Here is a 13202-nt window from a genome sequence, read left to right on the forward strand (position 1 = left end):
CCCCACGCCTCTGCCTGCCTCCTCCCGCCAGGTGGCCCCTGTCAGAGCCGGGCCCTGACCCTGGCACCTTCTTTCCAGCCCTTGGCGAGTCCTGGGCGGTCCCCACCGCGCGCGCCTCTTGCGTGTCCGGAAAGGGGCCTTCCCGGAGGGTTCCAGAATTCAATTCCCTGGCTCGGGACTCCCCAGGGGTCCAGGCTCGTGGAGGAGCTTGGCCGCCCCTCCTGGCCCTGCTGGGAAGAGGTCGGGGGTTCACCCAGGTTTTCCTGGGCGCTGGAAACTGTGACACGGGCCCGCTGGCGCCGCGCGCGCTCCGGGCGCTCCCAGGACCGTCCCGCGCGCGCCCCAGGACGCTCCCCCGCGGGCCCCGGGACCCTCTGGCGGTGACCTTGACCCTGGCAGGCCTTCTCGGGGGTGCAGAGCAGCCGCCGCGGGGAGCCCCGGGAGCCGAGCGTCCCGCGCGCCCCAGCCCGCCTCCCGCCCCCGCTGATCCCGTTTTCCGCCTGGCCCCGGCCTGGAAGCGGCTCGGGACTCGCTCGCCGGGTGCAGGGGGCGGAGAGGCGGGCAGGCCCGGCTCCAGCCCCTTCCGCTCCCGCCCTGGAAGCGCCCTGCAAGCGCCAGCCCGGGCCTGCTCGGCCCTGCCCAAACGCGCAAGTGGGGCGCAGCGTTTGCGCAGCGCCCGCGGGACGGGCCCGCCCGGGTACCAGCCCCGCGCCCGGCCTGGAGGGAGGGTCCGGCGTGCGCCCCCGGGATGGAGGGGCTCCCTGTGGCCCTCAGTGAGTACGGGCGAGAGGGGGCAGAGCCGGGCGGGGGGCAGGGGTACCCCAGGGCCATGCAGCAGGCCAGACCCCCCAGATCAGGCCCGTGCCCCGGGGGGGGGGGGGGGCGGCTGGTTCCATCTGGCTGGACCCGGGCCTGCCCGCCACAAGCTCTCTTAGCTGGACCCGCTCCGCTCCTCTGGGCTTTCCGAGCGGGCCTCGGGCGTGGGGTTCAGTGGTGGGGTTGTAGCCAGAATTGGGGGGCGGGCGCGGGGACCCGCACTGGGGCATGATGTTTGTGGGACCCCAGGAGCCCGTGGCACGCACGCAAAAAACAGAAGATGGGGCTGGAGCGACAGCACAGCGGGGAAGGCGTTGGCCTGGCACGTGGCCGACCCGGGTTCGATCCCCGGCATCCCATAGGGTCCCCCGAGCACCGCCAGGAGTGATTCCTGAGTGCATGAGCCGGGAGTCAGCCCTGAGCATCGCCGGGTGGGACCCAAAAAGCAAATAATAATAATAATAATAATAATAATAAAATACAGGGGCCGGAGTGACAGCACAGTGGGGAGGGCGTTTGCCTTGCACGGGGCCAACCCAGGTTCGATTCCCAGCATCCCATAGGGTCCTCTGAGCACCCCCAGGAGTGATTCCTGAGTTCAGTCAGGAGTCAGCTCTGAGCATCGCCGGGTGTGACCCCAAAAGCTCCCCTAACCCCCCCAAAAAAAATCCAGCCTGTGCACTGGTTTTGGAGCCTTCACTGAGATAGTATCCAACTGTCTTAAGAAAATAAAACAGGACTGAGACACTAAGGCCTTGCCTTGCCAACCCGGGTTCGATCCCCGGCATCCCATAGGGTCCCCCGAGCACCGCCAGGAGTGATTCCTGAGTGCAGAGCCAGGAGTCAGCCCTGAGCATCGCCAGGTGTGACCCAAAAAGCAAATAATAATAATAATAATAAAAATAAAATACAGGGGCTGGAGCGATAGCCCAGCGGGGAGAGCGTCTGCCTGGCACGAGGCCGACCCGGGTTCGATCCCCGGCATCCCATAGGGCCCCCCGAGCACCGCCAGGAGTGATTCCTGAGTGCATGAGCCAGGAGTCAGCCCTGAGCATCGCCGGGTGGGACCCAAAAAGTTTAAAAAACACCAATAAACTGACTGTCCGTTTGCAGGTCCTGACAGCCGCCTGTAGGACGCTACACGCCAACCCATGGAGGCCAGCTCAGCTGAGCCGACTCTCGGCCCCGACCCCCAGCCTGGTCCCCGCTCCCGGCTCTGCTCTTCGGAGGACAAGACGCCCGGTCCAGTGGCCGCCCGGCACCCCAGGACGGGGGACAGGCAGCCCCAGGGCCCCGAGGTTGCAGCACGGACCGAGCCCGCCTCCCGCCCACGGACGCCCCCCAGGAAACCCCGAAGGACGCCCCTGCCGCCGCCGGAGCCTTTCCGGCCGGACACCATGGGAGGCCTCGCTGCCCAGGACGGCCGGCTGGACGGTAGTGACCACAAGGGGGACGGGGCCCGGCGCGGGGGCCCCCGGCGGCCCTGGCTGCCCGCCGCCTCGGGGCTTGAGAGCTGGCACCGGCCGTGCCCGCCGCCTGGGGGCGCCACTGGCAGGAAGAGGACAGAGCTGCGAGAAGATGTCGGGGCCAGCGCTGGACCTCGGGGCCACACGCCCCCCAGGGCGGGCCACCTGACCCCCCGCCGGGACAGCCCCTCTCCGACCCCCGGGGACCACTGGGGGCCCAGGCTCGCCCACTCTGGGGGGCCGCCGGGCGCGGGGGCCGGTCCCCGGTCCCTCTCCGAGCAGGTGGAGAAGAACCGTCTGTTCCTGAGAGAGATGCTGAGAGGCAGGGGGGCGGCCCCCCTGAACCCGGGACCCCCGGGCGGCGACAGTGAGTCTGCTCTGGGGGCGAGGGGGCGGGGCTCCCCAGGGGGTGCAGCCAGTGACCCCATCGGCAGAACTTCAGGGTGTCCTGGGGTGCTCCCCGGCTGTGCTCAGGGGTCCCAGACCCACCCTGGCAGAGCTTGGCCCAGCAGTGCCCACCTGATGGGTTCGTGTCCCCGACCCTCGGGGCTGGGGGGGTCCCAGAACTCGGGCATCCTGCCTGCAGGGCACGTGCATCTGCCTTTTTTTTTTTTCTTTTTGGGTCCCACCCGGCGATGCTCAGAGCTGACTCCTGGCTCTGCACTCAGGAATCACTCCTGGCGGTGCTCGGGGGACCCTATGGGATGCTGGGAATCGAACCCGGGTCAGCTGCATGCAAGGCAAACGCCCTCCCCGCTGTGCTGTCGCTCCAGTCCCTGCATCTGCCCTTTGAATCCTCACCTCGCCCCCACCGACCCTCCACCCCCCCAAGTTCTGTCTGGTCTCGCCCTGACGGTCCCTGCCTGGCCCGAGTGAAGCAGGAGGGAGTTTTATGGAGGGAAACGTGCTTAGAAAGATGCAAGAGAGAGAGAGGGGCTGGAGCAATAGCACAGCGGAGAGGGCATTTGCCTTGCACGCAGCCGACCCAGGTTCGATTCCCAGAATCCCACGGGGTCCCCTGAGCACCAACAGGAGTGATTCCTGAGTGCATGAGCCAGGAGTCAGCCCTGAGCATCGCCGGGTGTGACCCAAAACGCAAAAAAAAAAAAAAAAAAGGAAGATGCGAGAGAGAGAGACAGAGAGACAGAGAGACAGAGAGAGAACACAGGTGGGGCTGGAGCAATAGCACAGTGGGGAGGGCGTTTGCCTTGCATGAAGCCGACCCGGGTTCGATCCCCGGCATCCCCTAGGGTCCCCCGAGCACCGCCAGGAGTGATCCCTGAGTGCAGAGCCGGGAGTCAGCCCTGAGCATTGCCGGGTGGGACCCCATACCCCCCGCCAAGGGGAAAAACATATCCCCAGAGTGGAAATAAGCAAAGACAGACAGACAAAGCAGTGAGATGCATGTGCCAAGGAAGAACCTGGTTATTAAGTGCAAACCTGGCCTGGCCTTTAGGATAGAGGGAGGCCCCCTCCCTGGGGGAGCACCCTCTGCCGAGTCTCCACCAGCGCCCCTAAAGGCACCATCCTGGGGCCACCCACCGCCCCTCGGCCTCACGTGGGATTCTGTTCTGGGTTCCAGGGCGGCCGGCGGGGGACGTGGATGGGGCCTTGGACCGGACCAGGTGAGTGCTCAGAGCTGCCTTTTCCCCCCACCGGCCTGAGAGGCAGAGACGCTGGGGAAAAAGAAAAACAAGGTGGGGGCAGAGCGACAGCACGGCGGGGAGGCCGCTGGCCTGGCACGCGGCCGGCCCGGGTTTGATCCCCGGCACCCCCTAGGGTCCCCCGAGCACCGCCAGGAGTGATCCCTGAGCACAGAGCCTGAAGTCAGCCCTGAGCATCGCCGGGTGGGACCCAAAAAGCAAAAAAAAAAAGAAAGAAAGAAAGAAAGAAAGAAAGAAAGAAAGAAAGAAAGAAAGAAAGAAAGAAAGAAAGAAAGAAAGAAAGAAAGAAATAGAAGAGGGACAGAAAGATAGTCCAGGGGTTAGGGCATTTGCATGACCAACCCGGGGTTTGATGCCCGGCATTCCCATGGGGTCCCCCGAGCACTGCCAGGAGTGATTCCTGAGCACAGAGCCAGGAGTCAGCCCTGAGCATCGCCAGGTGGGACCCAAAAAGCAAAAGAAGAAAATAAAAGAAAACGCAGTGAGGGTCGGTGAGACCTGCAGGGACGGGGGACGGGGCAGCGTCCCCCAGGGCGGCCCACAGCGGCCTCTGTCCTGCCTGGCCCCCCTCAGCGGCAGAGAGACCCCCGTGTCTGCCCGCGGGGGAGCAGGGGACAGTCCTGGGGGACGCCCCGCTCCCCTGCCCCCCGCCACCCAGAAGTCCCCGGTCAGCAACTGTGGCCCCAGCCCTGTTGGTCACCTCGCCTGCACCCCGAGGTGCTGATCCCCACCTGCAGCCGAGCCTGGAGCACTCACCAGGGAGCACAGGCGGGGGGAGGGGCCGAGAGGGCAGTGCAGGGACAGTGGGGAACAGAGAGGGACGGGGCAGTGTAAGGGACAGCAGTGCAGGGGACAGCCAGGGGACACTTAGAGCCCGGCCAGGGCGGGCTGAGACTCCCCCCCACCCAGGGCAGCGCTGATGGCCAGGACGGCCCCCGGGTGCCCGTGGGTGGGCGGGCGGGACCCTCGGGCCGGGCTCAGCCCCTGCCTCTCTGCCCAGGAGCTGGGTGGAATCATCTGGAAGCTGCCCCGCCCTGTCTCCCCACCTGGGCCAGGGCTAAACCCTCCTAACCGCGTCTCCCCACCCCCGCCCCCCAGCAGGGCCTCTGGGTGCCCCCCGGAGCAGCCCCCACACAGGCCGGGACAGGACAAGCAGCCGCCACCACCTGCCCGCGTGAAGGCCCGGACACAGCCCCTCCGCGCCAGCCACGACATCGTGCCCACGCGGGCCCCGGACAGCCGGTGAGTGGGCAGCGCCTTCCCGGGGCCGCCAGGGGGCCAGCGTCCAGGGGGGCACCGTCCAGGGGGCCAGCGTCCAGGGGGCCAGCGTCCAGGGGCCCAGCGTCCAGGGGGCCAGTGTCCAGGGCCCAGCGTCCAGGGGGCAGCGTCCAGGGGGCCAGTGTCCAGGGCCCAGCGTCCAGGGGGGCAGCGTCCAGGGGGGCAACGTCCAGGGGCCCAGTGTCCAGGGGGCCAGCGTCCAGGGGCCCAGCGTCCAGGGGGCAGTGTCCAGGGGGGCAGTGTCCAGGGGCCCAGCGTCCAGGGGCCCAGTGGGCTCCACACTCGGGTGGGGGGGGGCGTCAAGAGACTCACTTGGGTTGTTCAGGCTCCCGTTGGTCGTGCTGGTGTTTTTGGTGATTTTTTTCGGGGTTCCCGTGGGCTGGGGGCTGAGGTGGGGGCCGTTTGCCCCAGGCCGGCCCAGTGGGGCCCCCGGGAACTGCAGGGGGTGCATTCCGGAAGTGTCTTGCTGGGTCCCCACTCCGCAGGCCTCTGGGGCCTTGGTTTCCCCTCTGTCGGGTGGGCGGGGTTCAGGGTCTGGGCGTGAGCCCCTGGGCGTCTACACTGCCTGCTCACAGAGCATGAAGGAACCGGGTTCTTTTTTTTATTTTGTTTTTTTGGTCCCACCCGGCGATGCTCAGGGCTGACTCCTGGCTCTGCACTCAGGAATCACTCCTGGCGGTGCTTGGGGGACCCTAGGGGATGCCGGGGATCGAACCCGGGTCGGCCTCGTGCCAGGCAGACGCCCTCCCCGCTGTGCTCTCGCTCCGGCCCCCTGGAGCCAGGTTCTGACTCGGAGCTGGAGGCCGGGGGATGCCCGGGTTCGGGATCCGCTTTGCAGATGCCCCCACACCCCGGACGACACTCCACACCCCGCACACGGGGGTCAGCTGGACTCGGAACGGGGCAAACCCCCAGACTCATTCCCCGAGGCGGGAACCTCGAGATTGTCAGGGACGGAGCCAGGACCCCCTGGGGGCCCCCGGGCTGCTCACCCGCCCCCCCCAGCACGCCCGAGTCCCCGTCTCCCCGGGACCCTCCGGGGACAGACCCCGTATTCCTCGGTGGCAGCTGGTGCTGCTGCTTCTGGCTCTCACGCGGGGGCGGGCCGGACCCCCGACACTTGGGGGACGGAATCAGGTGCCGGGAAGAGGCTCAAGCGGCCCCCCGAGTTTTTTTACCCCCCCCATCGGGAGCCCATGGGAGAGACCGTGGATTTGGGGGTCGCCCAGCAGGGCCAGCGGTGACCGTCCCCCGGGACACGCCTGCGCGCCACACACACACACACACACACACACACAGACACACACACACAGACATACATACACAGATACACACACAGACACACACACAGACACACACACACAGACACACACACAGACACACACAGACACACAGAGACACACACACTCACAGACACACACACAGACACACACAGAGACACACACACAGATACACACAGAGACACACACACACTCACAGACACACACACAGACACACACACACACAGACACACACACACAGACACACACACACACGGCTTCCCTCCTGCCAGGCTGTGCCCGGCCAAGGGAGGGGGCGGCCGGCAAGGTGACCCACCCGAGCAGCTGGCGGGACTTGGCAGAGCCGAGAAGCAGGCGCCAGATGGCCACCCCCACCCCCGGCGCGTCCGGGCCCCGCGCCAGACCCCCCCCACTCCCACCCCCGCTCAGGCCCAGGGGCCTCCCCAGAGCCACTCGGTGACACAGATGCGGGCCTGGGGGAGACCCGGCTCAGTCGGGCGGGGGGCGCACAGAGCAGCAGGCGCGGAAGGGACGCGGCAGACGCCCCCAGCCTCTGTCGGGGGCCCGGCCCGGCCCCGAGTCTGGACAGGGACCACCAGGCGTGAGAGAAGTTTCTGGGCCCTCCCGGGCCTTCGCGCCTCGTTTCCACCCAGGAAAGACCCCCACGAGGCTGCCCAGTCCAGCCAAGCCGGTGGGCTGAGTTCCCACTACCTGGAATGGGTGTCCACTGCAGGGGGGAGCTCAAGACGCTGGGGAGACAGCCCTGAGCACAGAGCCGGGAGTCAGCCCTGAGCACGGAGCCGGGAGCCAGCCCTGAGCACAGAGCTGGGAGTCAGCCCTGAGCACAGAGCTGGGAGTCAGCCCCAAGCACAGAACCGGGAGTCAGCCCTGAGCACAGAGCTGGGAGTCATCCCTGAGCACAGAGCCTGGAGTCAGTCCCGAGCACAGAGCCAGGAGTCATCCCTGAGCACTGAACAGGGAGTCAGCCCTGAGCACTGAATAGGGAGTCAGCCCTGAGTACAGAGGCAGGTGTGTGTTTCCCCACACCTGTTGCCCTGTCCCGTAGCCGAGAGGGCGCCCTCGGGGTTGACTGCCAGACACCCCGACCCCTTGCAAGAACCCTCCCCTCTTCCCCTCTGCAGGAGCCTCACCCCTGCGCCACCGCCCAGCCCTCAGGAGCAGGAGGCCGCTGACCCGCCCTGGGCCCCCTCAGCAAGGCCCGTGCCCGACCCGCCACCCGCCGCCTGCCCGCTCCTGCCCACCAGCTGTAAGAACAGGCGGCCTGGGGGCAGGACCGAGCCGGACCCCCACGGCCCGAAGCCCCCACTGGCCCCCGAGGGTCCCGGTCATGGTGAGGCTGCAGGGGAGGGGCCCCGGGCGCCTGACCCCTCGGGTCAGCGGACAGGGGGCAGTTTCAGAACAGGCCCAGCCGCCCCCAGACCCCCGGCTTTACCCGCTGCCCCCTGCCCTGGCGCGCGCGTCCCCTCAGCCAGAGGGTCTCCGGGGGGCCCAGCCGGGCAGCTGAGTGGACAGTGGGGGTGAGCGTCCCCGTACCCAGGGCGGGGCCCCGGCTGGCCCGGGACAGGCCCCTCCCGCCCCTGGGGTCCCCGCCCCTGGGGTCCCCCCGCCCTTGGGGTCCCCCCCCCCCGCCACTGGGGTCCCTCCACCCCTGGGGTCCCCCGCCCCTGGGGTCCCCCCGCCCCTGGGGTCCCCCGCCCCCGTCCTTTGCCGGCGGAGGGTCCCCTTCTCTGGGCTGGATCCCCAGAGCCTGCAGTGAGACCCCAGCACCCCCTGCCGCCCGTGCCATCTCGGCCCCCCCCCACCCTGGCGGTGCCCGGGGGTCCGGGCAGTGCCGGGGGAACAGGGTGGGCTTTGCAGGGGTCAGCGGCGACCTCTCCGCAGGGCCGGGGTGCGGCCAGGACGCAGGCGGGGACCCCCGGCAGGCGGGGTCCGCCCCCGGACAGCCCCCGGCGCCCCGGTGAGTGACGGGCGGGCGGGCAGCTGGGGGGGCCAGAGGCGGGTGCCCACCCGCCCCTCACCCGCGCTCCCCCCAGACGGGCGCCGGGGGACCCCGCAGGGCCCAGCCCGCCCGCCGCGGCGCCCTGGGACCCCGGCCCGAGAAGCGGCGGCCGCGGGGGCTTCGCCCCGGGCCGGCGGCTGAAGAAGATCTTCTCGGCGCTGGGCCAGGCCGCCCGGCCCCTGGCGGCTCGGACCCGCAGCCACAGCGAGGAGCAGCTGCGGCCCCCCGCGCCCGGCCCCGGCGCCCCCGCCGCCAGGAGGGCCCCGTCGCTGCAGCTCCTGCACCTGGTGAGCCTGTCCCCACCCACCCCGGGAGCTGGCCCGGTCCCGCCTCGGCTGTCCTCGGCGCCCCCCTCCCCTCCTCCTCCTCCTCCCCTCCCGCCTCTGCCTCTGCTGCCAGGTCCCGGAGTTGACGACCTCAAGGGTTCTAGAACTTTCTTTTTTTTTTTTTTTTGCTTTTCGGGATGACTCCTGGCTCTGTGCTCGGGGCTGACTCCCGGCTCTGTGCTCAGGGATGACTCCTGACTTTGTGCTCGGGGCTGACTCCCGGTTCTGTGCTCAGGGATGATTCCTGGTTCTGCTCAGGGATCATTCCCTGCTCTGTGCTCAGGGCTCACTCCTGGCTCTGTGCTCAGGGCTCACTCCTTGCTCTGTGCTCAAGGCTGACTCCCAGCTCTGTGCTCAAGGCTGACTCCCAGCTCTGTGCTCAGGGCTGACTCCCAGCTCTGTGCACAGGGCTGACTCCTGGCTCTGTGCTCAGGAATCACTCCTGGCGGGGCTCGGGGGACCCTATGGGATTCCGAGAATCGAACCCAGGTCGGCCGCGTGCAAGGCCAACGCCCTCCCTGCTGTTGCTTGGGCCCCTATTAATTCCAGCATTCATTTGCTTCCCCCTGAGTCAGAAAGGCCACAACCCCGTCCACACAGCGGTGACCCCAGCGGTGCCCAGCTTGCTCCCCCCAGCGCAGACCCCCACCCCCACCCCACCTCCCCACCCCCTCCTCGGTCCCCGATGGAGCTGGGGGCTGGGGGTTTCTCACGTGCAGTACCGCCCCCGGCCAACAGGTGTCGAGCTCGCCCCAGCGCGGGAAGTCCACCTCCTTCCACAGCCTCCAGGCCCTGCTGAGCGGCCGCCGGGACCGGGCCAGCCTCTACCTGGTCCAGGAGCCGGCGGGGGACGGAGCCGCGGGCAGGTGAGCGGGCAGCGGGGCCCCCTGGGACTGACCTGGGGCAGGAGGCGGCCCTGGAGTTCGGCAGCAGCTTCCCAGGGTGGGGGGGAGGGGTTAGTCCACGTGGCCGACCCGGGTTCGATTCCCAACATCCCATAGGGTCCCCCGAGCACCGCCAGGAGTGACTCCTGAGCACAGAGCCGGGAGTCACCCCTGAGCACTGCGGGGTGGGACCCAAAATGAAAAAAATAAAAGCACAGCGGGGAGGGCATCTGCTTTGCATGTGGCTGGCCCGGGTTCGATTCCTGGCATCCCCTAGGGTCCCCCGAGCACTGCCAGGAGTGACTCCTGAGCACAGAGCCGGGAGTCAGCCCTGAGCATCGCCGGGTGGGACCCAAACAACAGATCAGAGACCAGCGAGCTCCCTGGGCCCAGGCGAGGCGGGTGCAGGACCCTGAGACCTGGGCACCTCCCCACGACCCAGGGGTCCCCCCACCGCCGTGACCCTCCTCCCCGTGCTCCCTGGGCTCCCCGCAGGCCGCCACGGCCTGCTCTCAGCGTGGAGGACGTGGGGGCGCCCCGCCGGGCGCGCGCGGTGGGCCGCGTGGTGGCCGCCTTCCCGGACGGCACCAGCCAGCTGCAGCTGCAGTGCAGCCCCGGGGGTGGCTTCGGCTTCTGCGTAGCCGCGGGCAGCGGGCGCCGGGACTCAGGTACGTGCCGGCCCTGGCCTGGGGGCTGCCTGGGGGGGGTCCTCCCGGCAGTGCTCGGGGCCCACCTGGGGGGGGCCCCGGCTGGAACCCAGGCCTGCTACGTGCCAGCCTGTGCCCAGGCAGCCCCTAGCACCTCCCTCCTGGGCTGCATCCCCCACCGTGGACCAAAAGCCACCCCAGAGATAGGGCTGGGGGATGACTCAGCTAAGGCGGGCACGGCTGTGGCACCAGGCAGCAGCAGGGGAGCAGGGAGCGTGCACGTGTGCATGTGTGTGCACGCATGGATACATGTGTGTATACATGCATGTTTGTGTATACGCACATATGTGTGCATGTGTGTATACACATGTGTATACATGTATGTATATGTGTGCATGTGTGTACATGTGTGCGTGGTTATGGTAGAGTGATTGTGTAAACATTTGCATATGATTGGGGGATGGAGGAGTGTGTGTGTATGTGGTTATAGGGGCATATGCATGTGTGTGCATGTGATTGGAGGGTGGGGGAGTGTGTGTGTGTGTGTGTGTGTGTGTGTGTGTGTGTGATATAGGGGGCATGTATGTGTGAATGTGGTCCAGGTAGAAGGATTCTAAGAGTGTATGTTTGTATTTGCATGTGGTTGTAGGGGAGTGTGTTTGCGTGTGGTTGTGGGGGAGCGTGTCTGCATGTGGTTGTAGGGGAGTGTGTTTGCATGTGGTTGTAGGGGGGTGTTGTGTGTTTGCTGTGGTTGTAAGGGAGTGTGTTTGTGGTTGTAGGTGAGTGTGTTTGCATGTCGTAGGGGAGTGTGTGTTTGCTTGTGGTCATAGGGGAGTATGAGTGTCTATGTGTGTGTGTGTGTGTGTTTCTTTGTGAGTTGGTACATATGAGTGTTTATCTGTGTGTGTGCCCGGGTGTGTCTGTGTTCTTGTGTGTCTGTGTCTGTCCTTGTGTGTGTGTCTGTGTTAGGGTCTCTATGTGTCCGTGTGTATGTCTGTGTCCATATGTGTATACAGACACATATCTGTATGTGTCTGTGTGTCTGTGTGTCCATGTGTATGTGTGTCCGTGTGTGTGCATGTGTCTCTGTGTCCGTGTGTCTGTGTGTATCTGTGTCTGTGGTCCGTGTGTGCGTCCATGTGTGTGTGCCTGTGTGTGTATGTCTGTGTGCATGTGTTTATGTGTCCGTGTGTATGTCTGTGTATATCTGTGTCTGTGGTCCGTGTGTGTGTGCCTGTGTATGTGTGCATGTGTCTATCTATGTGTCCGTGTGTATGTCTGTGTGTGTCTGTGTGCATCGGTATGTGTCTGTGTCTGTGTGTCCGTGTGTGTGTCCGTGCGTGTGTGTGTCCGTGTGTGTGTCTGTGTCCGTGTGTGTGTGTGGCCGCAGGCCCCTGCCCCGCGGACAGCGCCCCTCTCCCCGCAGGGCTGTACGTGCGGGCGATGGCCGACGTGGGCACGGCCAAGCTGTACTCGGGGCTGCTGGCCGAGGGGGACGAGGTCCTGGAGGTGGACGGGGCCAAGGTGGCGGCGCTGGGCGCGGCCCACGTGCAGGAGCTGCTGGCACACGCCGACAGCATGTCCCTGCGGGTGCTGAGGCAGAGGCCGGCGCCGCGCTGACCGCCAGCCCAGCGGAGGCCGGGAGGACCGAGGGGGCCGGCTGCAGTGACCGTCGGCCCTGGGGGGGGGCCAGGGGTCCCTGGGCGCAGGCCCCAGCCCTGGCCTTCCCGCAGGCCCCTTCCCTTCCCGCAAGCCCCGCCCCTTGGCCTTCCCGCACGCCCCGCCCCTTCCCTATCCTTCCCGCAGGCCCCGCCCCTTCCCTGGCCTTCCCACAAGCCCCGCCTCTCCCCTGGCCTTCCCACAAGCCCCGCCCCTTCCCTGGCCTTCCCGCAAGCCCCGCCCCTCCCGGGGGCCGTTATTGGGAATTTGGGGGGATGTGAAAGGAGGGACTGAGACCCCGATGGGCGGCTGGGCGCCGGGACGGGCCCCGGGGTGGGGTAGGAGACGGGCCAGCGCAGACCACCCCCCCGCCCCCAGTGGGGCGCGGGTGGCAGCTGGCTCAGCTCTGCCCAGCGCCCAGGGGCAGGGCTGGGCCCCCCCCCCCCCCCAAACCGGCCGGTCGTGCTAAATGATTAAAGCCAAACTGGAGTGTCTGTCCTGACTACTATTTTTTTGCTTTTTGGGTCACACCCGGCGATGCTCAGGGCTGACTCCCGGCTCTGCACTCAGGAATTACTCCTGGAGGTGCTCAGGGGACCCTATGGGATGCTGGGAATTGAACCCGGGTCGGCCATGTGCAAGGCCAGCGCCCTACCCGCTGTGCTATCGCTCCAGCCCCTGTCCTGGCTTCTTAGAGGGGCTGGACACCGGCCGTGTGGGGCCCAGGGCCAGGCTGACCGCCAGGGCTGGAGGCGCAGAAGCTTCCAGAAGCCGCCCTTGGGCCAGAGGGGGAGCCCCGGCAGTGTGGGGGCAGCGGGGTCCTGGGGACAGGACACGGGGACTGTTTCAGAGCCAAGAGGCCACGAACGTGGGCACTGAGGCCGCTCTGGTGTGGCCACGGCGGGGCGGCCGTGAACTGTGACAGGACATGCGTGTGACGGGCCCCTGGTGTGAGACTGACCAGGGTGTGGTTCCTGTACGGGCGCGGGGAGGTGAATGGGTCCGTGTTAGTCGGGGGTCGGGATGATCTGGGCATTAGGGCCGGAGCGAGAGCACAGTGGGGAGGGCGTTGACCTGGCATGTGGCCGACCCGGGTTCGATCCCCGGCATCCCCTAGGGTCCCCCGAGCACCGCCAGGAGTGATTCCTGAGTGCAGAGCCAG

At 67.1% G+C, this 13202-nt stretch overlaps 1 protein-coding gene across 2 annotated transcripts; it reads left to right on the forward strand.

Annotated features, from left to right (window-relative positions):
• The first annotated feature begins 390 nt into the window (after positions 1–390).
• On the forward strand, positions 391–13113 carry KIAA1614 (KIAA1614 ortholog). Of its 2 annotated transcripts, none has more exons than XM_055121913.1 (10): positions 391–773; positions 1930–2649; positions 3865–3907; positions 5048–5188; positions 7647–7855; positions 8407–8482; positions 8559–8811; positions 9589–9716; positions 10230–10402; positions 11808–13113. In XM_055121913.1, exons 2-10 carry the CDS (start codon positions 1968–1970, stop codon positions 11999–12001), a joined length of 1899 nt encoding a protein of 632 aa, XP_054977888.1. In that variant the 5' UTR covers positions 391–773; positions 1930–1967; the 3' UTR covers positions 12002–13113. The 2 variants fall into 2 exon arrangements, with proteins under 2 accessions (XP_054977888.1, XP_054977887.1); XM_055121912.1 differs by having other exon boundaries at positions 392–773; positions 5045–5188.
• Positions 13114–13202: the final 89 nt, after the last annotated feature.

Source organism: Sorex araneus, chromosome X (genome assembly GCF_027595985.1).
Source record: "Sorex araneus isolate mSorAra2 chromosome X, mSorAra2.pri, whole genome shotgun sequence".
Classification (NCBI taxonomy): domain Eukaryota; kingdom Metazoa; phylum Chordata; class Mammalia; order Eulipotyphla; family Soricidae; genus Sorex; species Sorex araneus.